This window comes from Carassius auratus, unplaced genomic scaffold (assembly GCF_003368295.1).
Source record: "Carassius auratus strain Wakin unplaced genomic scaffold, ASM336829v1 scaf_tig00215982, whole genome shotgun sequence".
Lineage (NCBI taxonomy): Eukaryota > Metazoa > Chordata > Actinopteri > Cypriniformes > Cyprinidae > Carassius > Carassius auratus.
The window spans coordinates 79,714-100,879 of record NW_020528345.1 but is presented as its reverse complement, the minus strand read 5'-3'; the positions used below and the strand labels follow the sequence as shown (position 1 = coordinate 100,879).

The following is a 21,166-nucleotide window of genomic DNA, read 5'->3' as shown; positions in this document are numbered from 1 at the left end:
AGCATGTTTTTGGAAAAAACATTTTAAGTTTAATTCTTAATTAGTGAAAAATGGTTTTCAAAGTAATTTCAAGCAATTTTAAACGTCATCCACAAGGGGTCAGCCTTGCTCTCTCCATGAATGAGTGTATTATGTGACATGATACAAACCTTTATAGAAGAGCACTATGGCATAAACACAGAGCTGTTGAGAGCATAGTTGAGTGAATGTTTGTTCATAGATCAACTATGTTTAGATGGGTTTTGGTTTCCTTGTGTTTCACAGCACATTATGATGGTAAGCACATCTGTATAAGCCTGCTTAATAAGAAAAGAGTTTACATACATTCAGGTCAATACATTTTAAACTATACTTTCCTAATAATTTGTGTTAATGAATTACTTTTTTCTATTTTTTCCAGTGTCCTCAGGACAGGACAGGGTTGAACAGTCTTCAGGAGAAATGACTGAAAGTGAAGGAGCTCAAGTTATTTTAATGTGTAATTATACTACTACTTCTACAGGTCCATACCACTTCTGGTACAAACAGCTACCAAACAGATCACCAACATTCATTTTGAATCAATATTCCACTGAACCTGATTTTACGGAGCAATTCTCTGCAACATTGGACCCCACATCAAGAACATTTCCTCTGACAATCAAGAATCTGCGAGTGTCTGACTCTGCTGTGTACTACTGTGCTCTGAGGCCCACAGTGACTGAAACACACTCAACACTCACATGAAACCTTTTATGGGCCACTTCTGAAGTCTGTGTGCACAGAACTCTTCATAAAGCACCATAGAAGTGGAAAGGTTCCAATAGCAGTCCTTTTAGTTCTATTAAACACATTTGAAAAAGTTTAATTCCAATTTCAGAATTCAGCACATTAGAAATGTAGTGCTGTAAACTACTTGTAAATTGCTTTCCTATTCTTTCACTTATTCACTGCAGTTAAACTGAGAGATATGATGAGTCTGTGGAGATTTGAAAAAGAGCAATGATCAATATTAATATTAACAAAATCAGTGACAATCATGGATTTTTGTGTGTGTCTGACTCTGTTGTGTGCTACTGTAATATACAGCTCATTGTGAAACACACTCAAAACTGAAACACAAAAACAGACTTCTGTCCCATGACAATAATAAAACAATGAATACACTTTTTTTTTTTTTTTTACATTAAGTGCTCATCACTATAAATTTAAATTATAAATAAGGTCTTTGCACCATAATATAGTCTTCATAATCTTCTGTGAACCTCACAAAAGCAGATCTCACATTTATTTAGTCTAAATGTAGTGTTTGGTTTAAAACGTGTAGGTTTTTGTTGGCATAAGACTGGAAGAGGAGGAGTTTGGCACATACTGTAGATCTGAGATGATCTTGTTACATTCTCTATACTGTCACAAAGTTCAGTCCTGCTGTAGTGAAACACACATGGACAATGATTCTTCATTCAGTCATCCTACTTTGGACCTTGTCATGTAAGTGCTTTTGTGTATGTTTTGCATGCATTTGCGTTTCAATCTAAACTTATTACATCCTTTAATAATGTATTATTTTTCTGCTACTACATTTTAAAATCTCATTTCACAATGACAATGCAACATTACCGGTAATATTTTGCGTATTGCATGTATTTTACAATTTGAAATCACTGTAACAAATCTATTTCAGCACTATTCAAAAATTAAAAGTTTTTTTTTTTTCAGGTGTGAGTTTTGGAGTTGAAATCACACCAGACAGCACTGAGGAATCTGCTGCAGTGGGTTCAACTGTTACTTTATCCTGCAGTTATTCCTCTGCAGAATCACTTCAGTGGTACCGTCAGTATCCCGGATCAGCTCCTCAATTTCTTGTGCTTATAATTGAGAGTGTGAAAGAGACTAAGCCATCTAATGTAGATCCCAGGTTCTCTACTAAGCTCAGAAAAGAAAGACAATCCACAAAAGAGATCAGCCGTGTGGATCTGATCATCTCCTCTGCTGCTGTATCAGACTCTGCTCTGTACTACTGTGCTCTGAGGCCCACAGTCACAGGAAACACAAGAACACTCTACAAAAACCTGTCATGTGAAAAAGCATAACTATACCTTCTACAAATCAGACTAAACAGACTAGAGCAGCCTCATCACCTGGGGAAAAAACAAATGATTCCAAATAAGTATGTTCTATACAGTATGAATGTGTGTAATATAAATGTAATCTGGATGTACTACAACAGCCATGTTGTCATTGCCACGCGACCTACCAGTGTCAGTTTCGTTGCGTCACTGCTATTCATAAATCCAATGGCCTCATGGGATAGTAAAGTCTCCATCATATGCACACTTAAGAATTACGCCAGAAGCAGTAGGGCATCAGTGTACTTTTTGCCTACTCTTTTTTACTGTGAATTCGGACTTCATTTGTTACATACTGTCTTTCACCTACTAAATAATAGGGAAGTATGTGATTTCAGATGCAGCCAATGTTTATCAACATCCAACTTCATCCACAAGGGGTCAGCATTGTTTTCTTCATTTATAGACATAATATGTGACATGACACGACCATTTAAAGAAAAGTTTTTTTAGAGCAGAGCAGAGTTGAGAGGATTGTTTTTTTCTTTTATCTCGTAGAACAACTATGTTTAGATGGGGTTTGATTTATCTGTGTTTCATAGCACATTATTATTGTAAGAACATTTTTCTGTTTCTGTATACTTTAAAAGAAAAGGCATTACTTACATCCAGTTTACTAAAAGTTTCAGTTCAATATTAATGATTCATGTTAATTCCTTTTTTTTTTGTCTGTTTTTCTAGTGTCTTCGGGGCAGGACAGGGTTGAACAATTTTCAAGAGAAATGCGTGCAAATGAAGGAGCTCAAGTTATTTTAATATGTAATTATACTACTTCTACAACTCCATATCTCTTCTGGTACAAACAGCTACCAAACAGATCACCAACATTCATTTTGAATCAATATTCCACTGAGCCTGATTTTACAAAGCAATTTTCTGCAACATTGGACCCCACATCAAGAACATTTCCACTGACGATCAAGAATCTGCGAGTGTCTGACTCTGCTGTGTACTACTGTGCTCTGAGGCCCACAGTGACTGAAACACACTCAACACCCATACAAAAAACAGAACAAGTGCTCAATTATATGACAAGGTTCAAATCCACATGCTATTTACTTCTTTCCCACAACAATAACATGCATATAATAATAATAAATAAATAAAATCATTTAGTTAGTACTGTGCAAAGTGAATGTCATCCAATTTATGAGATCTAAATTACTAACAAAGTATAAGAAATAGTGTAGTTCATATTCTGTTTGTTGTGTTCTGAGAACTGACAGAGTTAGTCAGTAACAACAAGAGGGTTCAATAGGATATGAATAACAATCAAATGTCTATGTTTATGAAACAGTTCTGATCTGCTATGCTCTCCTAAAGAGCTCTCTGGAAGAGGTGGGGTTTAAACACTGATATCTGATGTGATCTTCTTTAACTTCAAGTCTGTTAGAGAGAGAATAAGAAACGTACACAATGAGTCTCTATTCAGTCATTCTGCTTTCTGCCTTTGCATGTAAGTATGAAAATGTTTTTTTTTTGCATCTCAGTACTCTCAGCTGTCTTTTCAGTATTAAGAATAAAGTGTTTTCGTTTATGTTGTATATTGCATTAAATATAAATATTTGATCTACTTTTGCAGATGCCGCATATGGAAATGAAATAAAACCAACCGTCAGTATCCTGGATCAGCTCCTGAGTTCATTGTGCTCATCTCAGATGGTGGAAAAAAAAGCTCAGGAGTCTTATGTAGATTCCAGATTCACTGCCAAAGTCACCACAGACAAAGAAAACCATGTGGATCTGGAGATCTCCTCTGCATCTATAACAGACTCTGCTCTGTACTACTGCGTTCTGACGCCCATAGTCACAAGAAACACAAGCACACTGCACAAAAACCTGACACACAGCACTGCATCTTCCTCACACATACACAACCCCCATATCTGCTATAGTTAACACAAGGGAGCACCCTTCATTCAGCAAAAACAGTATTATAGATTGTCATTCACGACATTAAAAAACAAAGGAAAAAAAAAAAAAAAAAAAAAAAAAAACAACAAAGGGTGACACACAAAGATTTGGTTAAAAGATAGTTCTTGGTACTCAATGTTTTATAAAGCAACCATGCTGAAAACTGATAAAATCATATTAAGATGCATTTGCTTTTTCCCAGGTGACAAGGCAGGAGGCGTTTGTGTGGTTTACAAACCTGACAGAGACTATATAACCTGAGAATGTAACCACCATACAATGATAATACTCCATTTAGTTATTCTAAACTAGGGTGATCATATGAGCCATTTTCCCAGGACACGTCCTTGCTGGGATTTCTATATTACCTAAAGCATCCACAGTAGTTTGACCATTAACATGCAGATATGTTACATAATCAACCAATCGTGGCGTGTGAGAAGGTGAGATCTACAGAGAACGATCAAAGCAATGCAAATATACGTAGATCTTAGGTGTTTGTTCGACTTGAAGCATCGCTGCGCACCGATCATTTTATGACACCAAAGTACCAAGAGAGTGATTTGAATGCATAAGGAGCCGTCTGCTCTGCTCTCTATAGCTTTTATGAATGGCATACAATGATCGATCTGCACAGCACAAACAGCCAAAATCTGGATATTTTAGGCAATATAAAAATCCTGGCAAAGGACGCATCCTGGGAAAATGGCTCATATTGTCACCATATTCTAAACAAATGTCCATGAGTATATCAGTGAGTAAATAGCTTTATAACATACAGAGGGATACGTTTGGTGTGGATCAAGCATTTGTTCAAAAACAAATTTCTAGCAATTTCCAACTTTGTCCACAAGGGGTCAGCATTGCTCTCCTCATTTATAGGTACAACATGTGACATGACACAACCCTTTAAAGAAGAGCACTGTAAGATGAGCAGAGTTCTTAGAGCAGAGTTGAGTACATTTCCACTCTTTTACCTCCTGTAACAATTATGTTTAGATGGGCTTTGATTTATCTATATTTTATAGCATATTATTACGGTATACACTTTTTTCTGTTTCTGTATACTTTAAAAGAAAAAAGATTTACTTACATTCAAGCTCCTAAATTATTACTTTTCATGTTAATGACTTTCTTTATTCCGGTTTATTTTTCCAGTTTGCTGGGGGCAAGACAGGGTTGAACAACCTTCAGAAGAAATGACTGAAAGTGAAGGAGCTCAAGTTATTTTAATGTGTAATTATACTTCAACAAATCCGGATCTCTTCTGGTACAAACAGCTTCCAAACAGATCACCAATATTCATCCTGAATCAATACTCCAGTGAGCCTGATTTTAAGAAGAGATTTTCAGGAAAACTGGATTCTCCATCAAGCACATTTCCACTGACAATCAAGAATCTGCGAGTGTCTGACTCTGCTGTGTATTACTGTGCTCTGAGGCCCACAGTGACGGAAACACACTCAACACTCACACAAAAACAGAGGAAGTGTTCAGTTTTATTTTAAGGTGTAAATCCACATGCCATTTACTTCTATCCAATAACAATAACATGCATAAAATAATAATAATAATAATAATAATAATAATATGTTTTACTGTGCAAAGTGTGAATATGATCAACTTTATAAGATATAAAATATTATAAGAACCGAAATCTGAGGAGTAATGTAGATCATATTCTGAGAAATGACAGAGTTAGTCAGTAACAAGAGGGTACAATAGGATATGAATAAATGACTGAGTGTGTGAAACAGATCTGATCTGTTCTGCTCTCTCAAAGAGTTCTCTAGAAGAGGTGGGGTTTAAACACTGATATCTGATGTGATCTTCTTTAACTTCAAGTCTGTTAGACAGAGAATAAGAAACGCACAATGAATCTCTATTCTGTAATTCTACTTTCAGCCTTTGCATGTAAGTGTTGAAGTTTTGTGTTTTGCACCCCAATACTCTGAGCAATCAGAATGACACATTTCTTCTCATTAAGTATAAAGCGTTTTTCTTCATGTAGTATATTAAATTCTATAATGATACATCCAAATTGAATATATATTTAATTTAAACACCTGTTCTTAAAATGTTTTATCAACCTTTACAGATGCAGCTTATGGAAATGAAATCAAACCAACCAAAACAGAGGTGTTTGCTGCTGGGGGTTCAAATGTTACATTATCCTGCAGTTATTCATCTGCACTCCGTCTTCACTGGTACCGTCAGTATCCTGGATCAGCTCCTGAGTTCATTGTGCTCATCTCAGACAGTTCAAAACAAACTAAGGAGTCCTATGTAGATTCTAGATTCACGACCAAAGTCACTAAAGTCAGTAAAGAAAATCTTGTGGATCTGAAGATCTCCTCTGCATCTATAACAGACTCTGCTCTGTACTACTGCGCTCTGACGCCCACAGTCACAGGAAACACAAGAACACTGCACAAAAACCTGACACACAGCATTGCATCTTCCTCACACATACACAGCCCCCATATCTGCCACAGTATAGTTAACACAAGGTAAAACCCCTCTATTCAGGAAAAATACTATTATAGATTATCATTCACAACAAAATAAGATATAGGAAAGGGTGACAAAGATTCAGTTAAAATATGATTCTCAATATATTTATAATGTTTTATTAAGCAACATTGTTAAAAGAGGTGATAAAATCTTATTTATATGCATTTACCTTTATCAGGTGACGAGGAAAGAAGGGTTTATCTTTAAAAGCATTTTGCTGAACCTGATAGAGACAGCGTCATGCAATCATGACCCCTTTGTGGAAGACTGTCTATGGCCCCAGATTATTATTGTGTCACTTCACTGAGATTATAAGCACACATACAATGATGCTCCATTCAATTATTCTAAAAAAATAAGTGAGTAAATAGCTTTATAATATAAAGAAGTAAAACATAAGTATAGTGCTGATCAATAATTTTTTTAAACACTTTTTATACCAATCATCCCTTTATAAAGATTTGTTCAGGACATCAAAATAACATCACGTTTAGCAATTTCAAACTTCATCCAGAAGGGGTCAGCATTGCTCTCTCTTCATTTATATAATATCATGTGACATGATACAACCCTTTAAAGAAGATCACTGTAAGATGAACAGTTTTTGAAAGCGGAGTTGAGTGATTTTTCTGTTCTTTTACCTCATAGATCATTATGTTTGGATGGGCTTTGATTTCTCTGTGTTTCATATCACATTATGAGGGTAAGCACATTTTGTTTCTGCACACTTTAACAGAAAAAGGTTTACCTAAATGTAGGTTACTAAGTGTTTACACTTGCTTTCCTAATAATTCCAATAAATGATTTATTTTTCTGTCTATTGTTCCCCAGTGTCTTCTGGACAGGACAGGGTTGAACAGTCTTCAGAAGAAATCACTGCGAGTGAAAGAGATCAAGTTATTTTAAGATGTAATTATTTTACTACTGGTATAGATGTATACCTTTTCTGGTACAAACAGCTAACAAACAAATCACCAACAGTCATTCTGAATCAATACTCCAGTGAGCCTGATTTCAAGAAGAGATTTTCTGCAACACTGAACTCTACATCAAGAACATTTCCACTGATGATCAAAAACCTACATGTATCTGACTCTGCTGTGTACTACTGTGCTCTGAGGCCCACAGTGACTAAAACACATTCAACACTCACACAAAATCAGATGAAGTGCTCAGTTATATGATGAGGTGCAAATCCACATGATACTGATGCACATGCACATTCATCCCATATGATCATGTTACATTTTATAGACTGTCACAAAAATCACACATGCACAATGACACTTCATTCAATCATTATTTTCTCTGCTCTGGGATGTAAGTACATTTGTTTATTTATTGTATTATGCATTTGCAATTCAAATTGAAATCAATATTCTGATCAGACACACAGAAAAAATAGTTACCTTTTAGGTACTAATATGTACACTTTAGGTACAAACCAAATCAATCTTACTGTAACTACTATTCATTTTTATATAATATGTTGATTTATAAGTGATCTATAATTGTTAACGAGGACTGGAAGTGAACTATTTAGATGTGCATAATTAAGCAGGCTTTATAGATAGATGTAGGCCTATACATAAAATAATTTGTCATAAATACATTTCTCATCTTAAATGCTACATGAGCTCTTTTTTCACTGAAAATGTTAACATTTCTAGATAGATTAATTGTATGTATATATATATATATATATATATATATATATATATATAATTTCAAATCAATGATCACTTGAATCATTTTCAAACACTATTTGAAAATTGAACGTTGTTTTTTTGCTCTTCTCCAGGTATGTGTGGGAAGGGGGTGCAGCTGGTGCGGTAAAGCTTCCATTTCATCATTGCTTCAGGATACATATTACATAGATATTACATATTGCGTCAGTTTATAATTCAAATATCCAGGAAGTGTCTCTAATGATGAATTGTGTTGGAAATATCCCCTACACCAACTCAACCCTAAAACTACCTGATGGTGTTAACAAATGCAAAACTGATGTAATAATGCATTAGTCGATGTAACCATGCCATTTAAACTTAATATGCAGGTTTGAAGCGTTTTGTCAAGCATAAAATAAATCGAGTGCAACTTCACACTGTGTGACCTGCATATGAGATACTAAAGTTCAAAAGCATCAGTTTTAAAATCTCGCAGCAGGATAAAATTGTTTTGAATATATAACATAATATTCCTCAAGTAATTGTGCAGAAATTATGCTTTATTAATCTAGACTGTGGACCTGTAAATCATACTTTGTGTGAAAAGGAATAAAAGTTGGTGTTTTAATGCCTATAGTGTTCATTTCAACAGGAAACTGCATCTCTGTTTTTTTTTCTTTCTTTCTAAGTTTAGCAGAAATGTATTTAGAGGCATCTATTTCCGATGAGTGTTATGTTGTCCACAAGGGGTCAGCATTGATCTCTTCATTTATTGTTACAACGTGACATGACACAAACATTTAAAGAAGAGCTCTGTGAGATGAGCACAGGGTTTTTTAGAGCAGAGCTGAGTAAATGTTCTGTTCGTTTACCTCATAGAACAACTATGTTTAGATGGGCTTTGATTTCTCTGTGTTTCATAGCACATTATGAGGGTAAGCACACATTTTCTGTTTCTGCAGACTTTAACAGAAAAATAATTACATTCAGATTACTAAACGTTTACACTTATTTTCCCTAATAATTCAAGTTAATGAGTAAATGTTTCTGTCTATTTTCCAAGTGTCTTCGGGACAGGACAAGGTTGAACAGTCTTATAAAGAAATGACTGCGAGTGAAGGAGATCAAGTTACATTACGGTGTAATTACACCACCACAGATACAAACCCATATCTCTTCTGGTACAAACAGCTACCAAACAGATCACCAGGATACATTCTGAACAAATTTACTTTTGGTGAGGGAAATACTGAACCTGATTTTAATAAGAGATTTTCTGCAACACTGGATTCAACATCAAGAACAGTTCCACTGATGATCCAGGATGTGCGAGTGTCTGACTCTGCTGTGTACTACTGTGCTTTGCAGCCCACTGTGACAGAAATCACAAAAACACTGTACAAAAACTTGACATGTGAAAAAGCATAACTATAACTGCTACATATTAGACTAAACAGACTGGCCGGAGAACATAACAATCAAGAGAATCACATTCGCAAATTGCCAATTGAGACACTGAATGTATTCCATAAGACTTCCATAGTACTTAAAGACACAAGATTTAAGATTACATTAATTCTGTACAAACCCATGACTAAACTGATTAAATGCACTGTGAAAAGTACATTACACAATGTAAACATTTTTTATGTTTAAAATTTAAAAAAATCATGGAGGAAAGAAACAGAATGGAGCATTGTTGAGGATGAGGAAACTAACATATGAAAAAAAAACTTCATTGTCATTTTGTAATGCTTTTTGCTAACCATAAGATGGCAATATTCACCACATATTCATATTATTAAGCCTCATTACAGGATCATTAGCTCCTCCTTTCTATTTACTTGTTTAAAAAACAGATCTCTCATTCACATCTGTTTCTCTCCTTCTTTCATTAATGTACCATACAACAAAAATTATACTGTGATACTGAAGGATAGGATCTGTGTAATAATATTTGCCGTTGTTTCTGGTGAGACTAATTTTTGGCTTTGTTTTTTGTTAGTTTTTTTATTTTCACTAAATTGCAAATTGCCAGACAGCATAATCTACAGAGAGGAAGAAGTTCCTGAATAACTGTATGTCTACAAACTCATCACAATCATCACAACCCAGAGAACAGAAGAGCATCAACAGAGCAGATCTGACTTACTAAACATGGACAGACACTTGATACTGATTTTAATCATGACTTTAGGTAAAATACCCTTGTGCCAAGGGAAATAGATATGATAGGATTTAACCAAGATTAGTTTAAAAATGTTTGTTTATATCTTTGCAGGTGCAAAGGCAGCAGACCAGATTGGGCCAAATCAGGGTGAAAAAGTCATCAGTACTGAAGGAGAGTCTGTGAGATTAAGCTGCTCATATGATACAAGTAGCAGAAATGTTGGACTTTACTGGTACAGACGGTATCTTAATAAAGAACCTCAGTATTTAATGTGGAAAGGTGCTCGGAACTGGGGTGGTACTACTGGAACCCCTGCTGATCGTCGCTTTCAGTCGACTACATCAGAAAAATCCACTGAACTCACTATTACTGGTGTAACTCTGTCAGATTCAGCTCTCTATTATTGTGCTCTAAGAGTTGGAGCCCAGTGATACAAAGTCTATGTGAAGCTGTACAAAAACTCAATTTAATTTTTCTCTTTGAAGCTCAACCACATCAAAACCACAATGTTATAGATAGATAAATTATTTGGAAACACCTGCAAACAACTGTTATAAAAAAAAATGTATTCAAAAAAAGAAATGTTTAATAATCGGTGCCAATTAAAATGGAAAGAAAAAACAAAGTGAAATGCACAACAAAACATACACAAGCACTTCATAACACACATGAACTTACAAATTACATATAATGCAGGTCAATCAGCTAATAGTATTATAATGATATTTTCAATTGTTTTTATTTTAAAGATTATTATTTGTTTTCTAATCAACCGGATAATTAAACAAAAAAAAAAAAAAAAAATTTGATGTTAATTTAATGACTCTTAGGCCATCCAAGATGTACTAGGTTCATTAAAGGCAAGACAGCGGCTGCCCGTTTTTGAGAATCAGAAAAAAAGCAAATTAAAGAAAACAAAATTACCTTGTTACGAATGAAGATATGAGATCTTAATAATTGAAACAATTGGCCTGTGTAAGAATCCTTAGCTTTAGCCTCAGTGATTTTCAAACAGATCATTCTTTTGAACCAGTTCATCAAATTGGACTCATTCAGTGCTCCAGTTCCTCTAAAAGTACACTGAACCAAAGACCAATGAACCGGTGAAACAAGCACTTGAACAAAGGAGCGAAATTATGAGTTTATTCACTTTATATGCATTAGACATTTAAAACATCAACATTTCACATCATTGAGTGTTTTAACTATATAATTGTGTATATGTTACATCAGGTGTTATTCAAATATTGCCCTGGAGGGCCAATGCAGTGCAGAGTTTGGCTCCAACCCTGATCAAAGTCACCTGCCTGTGATTTTCTAATGATCCCAAAAAACATTAGCATGCTTAGGTGTGTTTGACTAGGGTTAGAGCTAAACTCTGCAGGAAAGTGGATCTAGTGGTCCAGATTTGAGGATTGGCCCTCCAGGGCAAGATTTGAATAACCCTGTGTTACATCATTGCATGATCACGAAAAGAAACAAGTGAATTGAACCAGTTAATTAAAATAAAGGTAAATGTGTAAATCATATTCAGTTTTTTGCACAGACCGATCATTTTGCCTTAGAAAACCTCAATATATCGTCAGGAGTCACGGGTATTGTGTTTATATGCTTTTTTCAGCTCTCCTGATCATTTATTTTACACCAGCTGTCATGCAGATGTTATGCAGTAGAAGGAGGAATGCACCTTAGGAATAGAAGATGCTCAAATTAATTTAAATTGATTATTGTCATTTGCAATGCTTCATGGAATTTTAGTCTTTCCTTCACTAAGAACACAGTCTTTTTTTTTTTTCTTTTTTTTTAAATGTGCTTGCCCCTGGATCAGTATCCATCATCTGAGATCAATTATAGGAATCACAAAAAGGTGTGAAAAATTTGAACACTTTCAAACTTGGATCAATCACATAAGTCTCCAACCATCACAACAATAAAAACGAACAAACTAATTTATGAGCTAATGCAGTATAGGCACACTGATTTTTATAATACAAATTTAAATATGGAAATGTATTACATTTTAAAACATAAAAAAAAAAAGATTTAAGACATAAGAACTCAGAAATATTTAAGATTCATAATTATTTTAGGTCACTAATCAAACTTTTGAGACTGGCCTGGTTAACTATTATCAATATACATCTTTTCTGTTTATTTCGGTTCAAGATTTATGCTCTAGATCAGTAATATTCTGTCTTGTCAACAACTTGTATCATAGTGTAACAATATACAAAAGTTCATAGTCATGGGAAGAAGGAGGCGGAACCTGCGAACATTCAAATAAAACTTTAATTATAAAATAAACACAAAACAGTGTGACAGCCCTATAGCCGACGACTGCCGCGCACAAACAAAACCAACACACAAAATAAAACCCAGGCCTGGTCCTCTCTCGTCCTTCACTGTCGTAACTCCTCCTTTTTATCCTTCCAGAGCTTCTACGTGGGACTCGAAACCAATGAGTGGAGCAGGTGTCGCTTATTTTCAATCACTCCACTGGCCTCGACCCGTTCCCACGGCTCTCGGTCCAGCCCCACTCATCACACATAGCACTATTAATATTATTGGCTCAATAATTCAGGTTTATATATTTTGTTAGTCAAAACCGTCTGCTAAAGTAAAAAATAGATGTATGATTTTTTTGCTGTTGCAAATGTTGTAGAATGCAAACTCACAAAAAAATGTGAGAAGCGGCAGATGCTCTTTTCACACAGAAAGCAGGAAGTTTCAATGTGTTTGAGAGTGAAACTGCAGAGACTCACAGTAACACAGATCTACAGCTCAGAGCACAGACAACATTAACACACACCTGATCTGACCTAGTCAACATGGAAAAACACCTGCTTCACCTGCTTCTCATTTTAATTCTGGCTTCAGGTACAACTTGACTCTCTTATTATAATTTTATTACAGTGGTTTTAATGAGATAATTTGAGATAATTTTGTTTAACTTAGCTGACAAATTATTATTGTTTGTTTGATTTAGGTGTGATGACTGCAGACCAGATTAGTCCAAATAAAGATGCAGTTGTCATGAAGGAAGATGAGACTGTGACCCTCAGCTGCTCATATGACACAAGCAGCAGTTATGTTAGACTTTATTGGTTCAGACAGTATCCTAATGGGGAGCTTCGCTACTTAATATACAAGGCTGCACGGTCAAGTAGTGGAAGTGGGAGACCCGCTGATCCTCGCTTTGAGTCGACTACATCAGATAAATCAACTGAACTCACTATTACTGGTGTAACTCTGTCAGATTCAGCTCTCTATTATTGTGCTCTAAGAGTTGGAGCCCAGTGATACAAAGTCTATGTGAAGCCGTACAAAAACTCTAATTATTTTTTCCCTTTAATGTCAAGCCACATCAAATCCAGAATCTAGAATTCACAGAATATAACTACACTTGTGGAAACACCTGTGTGCGCTTACTGAACACATAAATGTGTTCTGAATTACAGTACATCACAACAATTTTAAAAGATATGACTAAACATTTCATCATCATTTAATACCTCCTCGGAAAGGCCCTCGTATGAAGTCTACTGAGTCTCTTAAACAGTTTTCCACTCAAAGCCAAATCATTCATACAGTGCAAACTAACATGTCCAATAAAAATCATTTTACTTCTTATTTATTCAGATTTTTTCATTGATTCAATTCAACTGATTTTCACATTAGTTGCACTGTTTTTGCCATTTGGTACAATCGAATGTTTGTTCACCACAAGGAGGCATCATTCCTCAAATTCTTATATAAAGCTGAGGCTTGTGAAGAATCTCAAACTACAATGAGAAACAGAGACTGTGCAGTAAGAAGAAAATACTTCTGGAAAATTCTGTTCAAATATTCATAATTTTTTACCTTTAAGTGAGAATGGAAAAATTGGTGATTATTACACTTTTCTACACATTACATTATTTTGGTAAGAAAATTATTTCATCATTTACACTTTAATACTATATCTGTGTGAGATACTCAATGTAAGCACTTGAATAATGGCTACATCTATTTTCCAGTTTGTTGGGGACAAGACAAAGTTGAACAACCTTTAAGAGAGATGACTGCAAATGAAGCAACCCAAATTACTCTACTGTGCAATTACTCTACCAGCAGTTATAATAATGCATATCTTTACTGGTACAAACAACTACAAAATGGATCACCAACATTCATTCTGAGTGAATTTACAGCTGGTAAAGGAAATATTGGGGATGAATTTAAAGATAGATTTTCTGCAACATTAGATTCAACATCAAGAACAGTTCCACTGATGATCAAGAATCTGCGAGTGTCTGACTCTGCTGTGTACTACTGTGCTCTGAGGCCCACAGTGACTGAAACACACTCAACACTCACACAAAAACACTGAGATCTACCACAAACCACTAACTATATCATATTATATTCACAAACACCACATAAAATCTATAACCATGATCTTAAAGTGACAGTTCACCAAAATATTGCCATTATTTAGTCATCCTCATGTTGTCCTACCTACATGACTTTATTTCTTCATTGGGATGAGAAGATATATAATGACAAAATATACATTTATTAAGTAATATCAAGTAATTAATAGACCATACAATAAGCAAAGTATTAACTGCCTTCATGTTGCATTAAATAAATTACATAGGGTTTGTTTAGAGTTATGTATGACAAAACGAATATGCTAACATTATACATTATTTTATTTTATCTGTATTAGTAATATGCACTTGCACATAGTAAAAAAATGAGAGAATACTAAAATGTCATATTCTTTCAAAGTTAAAACAAATTACTCAACAATACCTTAAGTGTCAAAATGTGTCTGAAAAAAAAATCTGTATGTAGACAGACTCCTCCTCCTGCTGTTTGTAAATGTATTCAGTGTAACTTTAGCAAAGAGTGCCTGAAGCAGCAAAGGGTATAGAACTGCTCTTCTAGACGTGTTCATTAAGTTTAGTTTAAATTTAACATAGCACATTTACAAAATTAAGATGATGACACACTGGAAAAAATATGTAGTGTTGTTTATCTCATATTTCTTGGGTAAGTATAAATTCTTTCTTAAACAAAATTCATCCCATATTGATTTGAGAATTAATTAATGATTGTATTAATTAAATTGGTAAATGGTTTTCTGAATTCTAGGATGTAGATCTGAGGATGCCGTCCAGCAGAATATGAGAGTTCAAACAGCTGTTGAAGGTGCAGCTGTAATAATCAATTGTACGTATACAAGCATTGATCCATCGCCAGCTCTCTTCTGGTACCAGCAAAAAGTCAATGGATTCCCAAAGTACATGCTGTCTACTTATGGAGATAATGATGACAAGTTCAAGAAGAGATTTAATGCACGTCTAAATACATTAACAAAATCAGCTCCTCTGACAATCAAGAATCTGCGAGTGTCTGACTCTGCTGTGTACTACTGTGCTCTGAGGCCCACAGTGACTGAAACACACTCAACACTCACACAAAAACATTGTGTCAGCATGCAAAAGTTTAGACATATTACAAAGTTTATTTTTGTCTTTTTATTGTCACATTGTTATTTTTCTAAATACTATGAATGTACTTAAAATGTATTTCTACTTAAATCTTAAATCTGTGTGTATACAGATGCAGGGTGTCTTTACAAAAAATAAAAATAATAATAATAATAATAATAACAATAACATACATATATATATATATATATATAAAACACAGCTTGCGAACAAGACTGAGACAAATACACTTTGCATTTATAAATATTATAAATGTAAAAAAAAAATTCAATTGAATTTAATAAAAAAGTTTAATTACTAATGTATTTCATCACTAATTACTAACTCAAAGCATTGCAAACTCCAAAACAAAGCACCTCCTCTAGAAGCATACACGGTACTGCTCTGGTGTTTGCAGAAATGCTTTGATATCTGACTGATTTTGATTGTATTTCACATATGTAAGTTACTTCGGATAAACATACATAAATTAGGAAATACATAAATTCATCACATGGAGGCAGCATACCTCAAGGTGTCTTTAAGGAGACTTGCCTGTGGACCTGAAGACTTGAAATATCAAGAGAAGAGCAACAAAGAGGAAACCAGGAGCTACAATCACATCAGACAGAGAGAGAGAGAGAGACAACAGAAGAATACACTTTAAAATATTAATCTCTTTATCTCAGCAATGGAAAAATGGGTGATTATTACACTTTTCTTCACAGTACAGGACTTTGGTAAGAAAGTTCTTCATTTGCACTTTATTATTTCTTTAGATGTGCGTTACTTCATATATGTAAATTATTAATGATTAAATTTATTTTCCAGTATGCAGGGGGCAAGACAAAGTAGAACAGCCTTCAGGAAGAATGACTGCAAATGAAGCAGATCAAGTATATTTAATGTGTAATTACACTACAGAAAATACTAATGCAGATGCTTATCTCTTCTGGTACAAACAGCTTCCAAACAAATCCCCAATATTCATTCTGAATAAATATCCATTTAGTGAAGGAATAACTGAGCCTTATTTTAAGAAGAGGTTTTCTGCAACATTGGATTCAACATCAAGAAGAGTTCCACTGACGATCAAGAATCTGCGTGTGTCTGACTCAACTGTGACTAAGCCCACTGTGACTAAAACACACTCAACACTCACACAAAAACAAAACAAATGCTCAATTATATGACAAGGTTCAAATCCACATGCTCTTTACTTCTTTCCCACAGCAATAACATGCATATAATAATAATAAATAAATAAAATCATTTAATTAGTACTGTGCAAAGTGAATGTCATCCAATTTATGAGATCTAAATTATTAACAAAGTATAAGAAATAGTGTAGTTCATATTCTGTTTGTTGTGTTCTGAGAACTGACAGAGTTAGTTACAACAAGAGGGTTCAATAGGATATGAATAACAATCAAATGTCTATGTTTATGAAACAGTTCTGATCTGTTCTGCTCTCTCAAAGAGTTCTCTGGAAGAGGTGGGGTATAAACACTGATATCTGATGTGATCTTTAACTTCAAGTCTGTTAGAGAGAGAATAAGAAACGTACACAATGAGTCTCTATTCAGTCATTCTGCTTTCTGCCTTTGCATGTAAGTATGAAAATGTTTTTTTTGCATCTCAGTACTCTCAGTTGTCTTTTCAGTATTAAGAATAAAGTGTTTTCGTTTATGTTGTATATTGCATTAAATATAAATATTTGATCTACTTTTGCAGATGCCGCATATGGAAATGAAATCAAACCAACCAAAACAGAGGTGTTTGCTGCTGAGGGTTCAAATGTTACATTATCTTGCAGTTATTCATCTGCATATTATCTTCACTGGTATCGTCAGTATCCTGGATCAGCTCCTGAGTTCATTGTGCTCATCTCAGATGGTGAAAAAAAAGCTCAGGAGTCTTATGTGGATTCCAGATTCACAACCAAAGTCACCAAAGACAAAGAAAACCATGTGGATCTGGAGATCTCCTCTGCATCTATAACAGACTCCACTCTGTACTACTGCGCTCTGACGCCCATAGTCACAAGAAACAGAAGAAACACTGTACAAAAACCTGACACACAGCATTGCATCTTCCTCACACATACAGCCCTCATATCTGCTATAGTTAGCACAAGGGAAAACCCCTCTATTCAGCAAAAACAGTATTATAGATTGTCAGTCGCGACATAAAAAAACAAAAAAACAAAGGGTGACACACAAAGATTTGGTTAAAAGATAGTTCTTGGTACTCATAATGTTTTATAAAGCAACCATGATGAAAGGTGATAAAATCATATTAAGACGCATTTGCTTTTTCCCAGGTGATAAGGCAGGAGGTGTTTGTGTGGTTTACAAACCTGACAGAGACTATATAACCTGAGAATGTAAGCACACATACAACGATAATACTCCATTTAGTTATTCTAAACTAGGGTGATCATATGAGCCATTTTCCCAGGACACGTCCTTGCCAGGATTTCTATATTGCCTAAAGCATCCAAAGTAGTTTGACCAATAACATGCAGATATGTTACATAATCAACCAATCGTGGCGTGTGAGAAGGTGAGATCTACAGAGAACGATCAAAGCAATGCAAATATACGTACATCTTAGGTGTTTGTTCAACTTGAAGCGTCGCTGCGCACCAATCATTTTATGACACCAAAGTACCAAGAGAGTGATTTGAATGCATAAGGAGCCGTCTGCTCTGCTCTCTACAGCTCTTATGAATGTCATACAATGATCGATCTGCACAGCACAAACAGCCAAAATCTGGATATTTTAGGCAATATAAAAATCCTGGCAAGGACGCGTCCTGGGAAAATGGCTCATATTGTCACCATATTCTAAACAAATGTCCATGAGTATATCAGTGAATAAATAGCTTTATAACATACAGAGGGATACGTTTGGTGTGGATCAAGCATTTGTTCAAAAACACTATTTATACCAATCCTACTACATTTATTATAAATAGTGCAAGGTTTACATTTTTTAGCAATTTCCAACTTTGTCCACAAGGGGTCAGCATTGCTCTCCTCATAGGTATTACGTGACATGACACATCCCTTTAAAGAAGAGCACTGTAAGATGAGCAGAGTTCTTAGAGCAGAGTTGAGTACATTTCCACTCTTTTACCTCCTGTAACAATTATGTTTAGATGGGCTTTGATTTATCTATGTTTCATAACATATTATTACGGTATGAACTTTTTTCTGTTTCTGTATACTTTAAAAGAAAAGGATTTACTTACATTCAAGCTCCTAAATTATTACTATTCATGGTAATGATTTCCTTTATTTCGGTTTATTTTTCCAGTTTGCTGGGGGCAAGACAGGGTTGAACAACCTTCAGGAGAAATGACTGAAAGTGAAGGAGCGCAAGTTATTTTAATGTGTAAATATACTTCAACAAATCCGAATCTCTTCTGGTACAAACAGCTTCCAAACAAATCACCAATATTCATCCTGAATCAATACTCCAGTGAGCCTGATTTTAAGAAGAAATTTTCAGGAAAACTGGATTCTCCATCAAGCACATTTCCACTGACAATCAAGAATCTGCGAGTGTCTGACTCTGCTGTGTATTACTGTGCTCTGAGGCCCACAGTGACTGAAACACACTCAACACTCACACAAAAACAGATGAAGTGCTCAGTTATATGATGAGGTGTAAATCCACATGATACTGATGCACATGCACATGGAAGTGAAATATTTAGATGTGCATAATTATTAAGCAGGCTTTATAGATAGATGTAGGCCTATACATAAAATACTTTCTCATAAATATATTTCTCATCTTAAATGCTACATGAGCTCTTTTTTCACTGAAAATCTTATTTTTTATAGATTAATTGTATGTATACAATTTCAAATCAATGATCACTTGAATCAATTTCAAACACTATTTGAAAATTGAAAGTTGTTTTTTTTGCTCTTCTCCGTGTGTGTGGGAGGGGGTGAGGGGTGGGGGGTGCAGCTGGTGCGGTCAAGCTTTTGTCCAAAAACATCATTTATACCAATCATATCTTTAAAAGAATTGTTTAGAGTTTGCAGAATAACATCATGTTCAGCAATTTCAAGCTTCCATTTCATCATTGCTTCAGGATACATATTGCGTCAGTTTATATTTCAAATATCCAGGAAGTGTCTCTAATGATGAATTGTGTTGGAAATATCCCCTACACCAACTCAACCCTAAAACTACCTGATAGTGTTAACAAATTCAAAACAGATGTAATAATGCATTTGTAGATGTAACCATGCCATTTAAACTTAATATGCAGGTTTGAAGCGTTTTGTCAAGCATAAAATAAATCGAGTGCAACTTCATACTGCGTGAGCTGCATATGAGATACTAAAGTTCAGAAGTATCAGTTTTAAAATCTCGCAGCAGGTTAAAATTGTTTTGAATATATAACAATATTCCTCAAGTAATTGTGCAGAAATTATGCTTTATTAATCGAAATCGTGGACCTGTAAATCATACTTTGTGTGAAAAGAATAAAAGTTGGAGTTTTAATGCCTATAGTGTTCATTTCAACAGGAAACTGCAGCTCTCCAACACGTTTTTTTTTTTTCTTCAGTATAGCAGAAATGTATTTAGAGGCACATATTTCCAATGAGTGTTATGTTGTCCACAAGGGGTCAGCATTGATCTCTTCATTTATTGTTACAACGTGACATGACACAAACATTTAAAGAAGAGCTCTGTGAGATGAGCACAGGGTTTTTTAGAGCAGAGCTGAGTAAATGTTCTGTTCGTTTACCTCATAGAACAACTATGTTTAGATGGGCTTTGATTTCTCTGTGTTTCATAGCACATTATGAGGGTAAGCACACATTTTCTGTTTCTGCATTCTTTAACAGAAAAATAATTACATTCAGATTACTAAACGTTTACACTTATTTTCCTAATAATTCAAGTTAATGAGTAAATGTTTCTGTCTATTTTCCAAGTGTCTTCAGGACAGGACAAGGTTGAACAGTCTTATAAAGAAATGACTGCGAGTGAAGGAGATCAAGTTACTGTACTGTGTAATTACACCACCACAGATACAAACCCATATCTCTTCTGGTACCAACAGCTACCAAACAGATCACCAGGATACATTCTGAACAAATTTACTTTTGGTGAGGGAAATACTGAACCTGATTTTAAGAAGAGATTTTCTGCAACACTGGATTCAACATCAAGAACAGTTCCACTGATGATCCAGGATGTGCGAGTGTCTGACTCTGCTGTGTACTACTGTGCTCTGAGGCCCACAGGGACAGAAATCACAAAAACACTGTACAAAAACTTGAC

At 34.9% G+C, this 21,166-nt stretch overlaps 5 gene segments (V, D, J or C); all 5 read left to right on the top strand.

The window, feature by feature from the left end:
• The first annotated feature begins 1,404 nt into the window (after window positions 1-1,404).
• On the top strand, window positions 1,405-2,145 carry LOC113096587 (immunoglobulin kappa variable 1-39-like). The segment is given in 2 exon segments: window positions 1,405-1,470; window positions 1,699-2,145. Coding segments are annotated over 2 exon segments (414 nt in total).
• A 3,524-nt stretch (window positions 2,146-5,669) lies between these two features.
• On the top strand, window positions 5,670-6,536 carry LOC113096567 (immunoglobulin lambda variable 5-39-like). The segment is given in 2 exon segments: window positions 5,670-5,936; window positions 6,121-6,536. Coding segments are annotated over 2 exon segments (456 nt in total).
• A 3,781-nt stretch (window positions 6,537-10,317) lies between these two features.
• On the top strand, window positions 10,318-10,807 carry LOC113096566 (T cell receptor alpha variable 14/delta variable 4-like). The segment is given in 2 exon segments: window positions 10,318-10,403; window positions 10,488-10,807. Coding segments are annotated over 2 exon segments (360 nt in total).
• Window positions 10,808-13,073: 2,266 nt separating this feature from the next.
• LOC113096565 (T cell receptor alpha variable 14/delta variable 4-like) lies at window positions 13,074-13,676 on the top strand. The segment is given in 2 exon segments: window positions 13,074-13,253; window positions 13,363-13,676. Coding segments are annotated over 2 exon segments (363 nt in total).
• Window positions 13,677-17,423: 3,747 nt separating this feature from the next.
• LOC113096564 (Ig heavy chain V region 6.96-like) lies at window positions 17,424-19,219 on the top strand. The segment is given in 3 exon segments: window positions 17,424-17,463; window positions 17,588-17,916; window positions 19,175-19,219. Coding segments are annotated over 3 exon segments (414 nt in total).
• The last annotated feature ends 1,947 nt before the right edge of the window (window positions 19,220-21,166 follow it).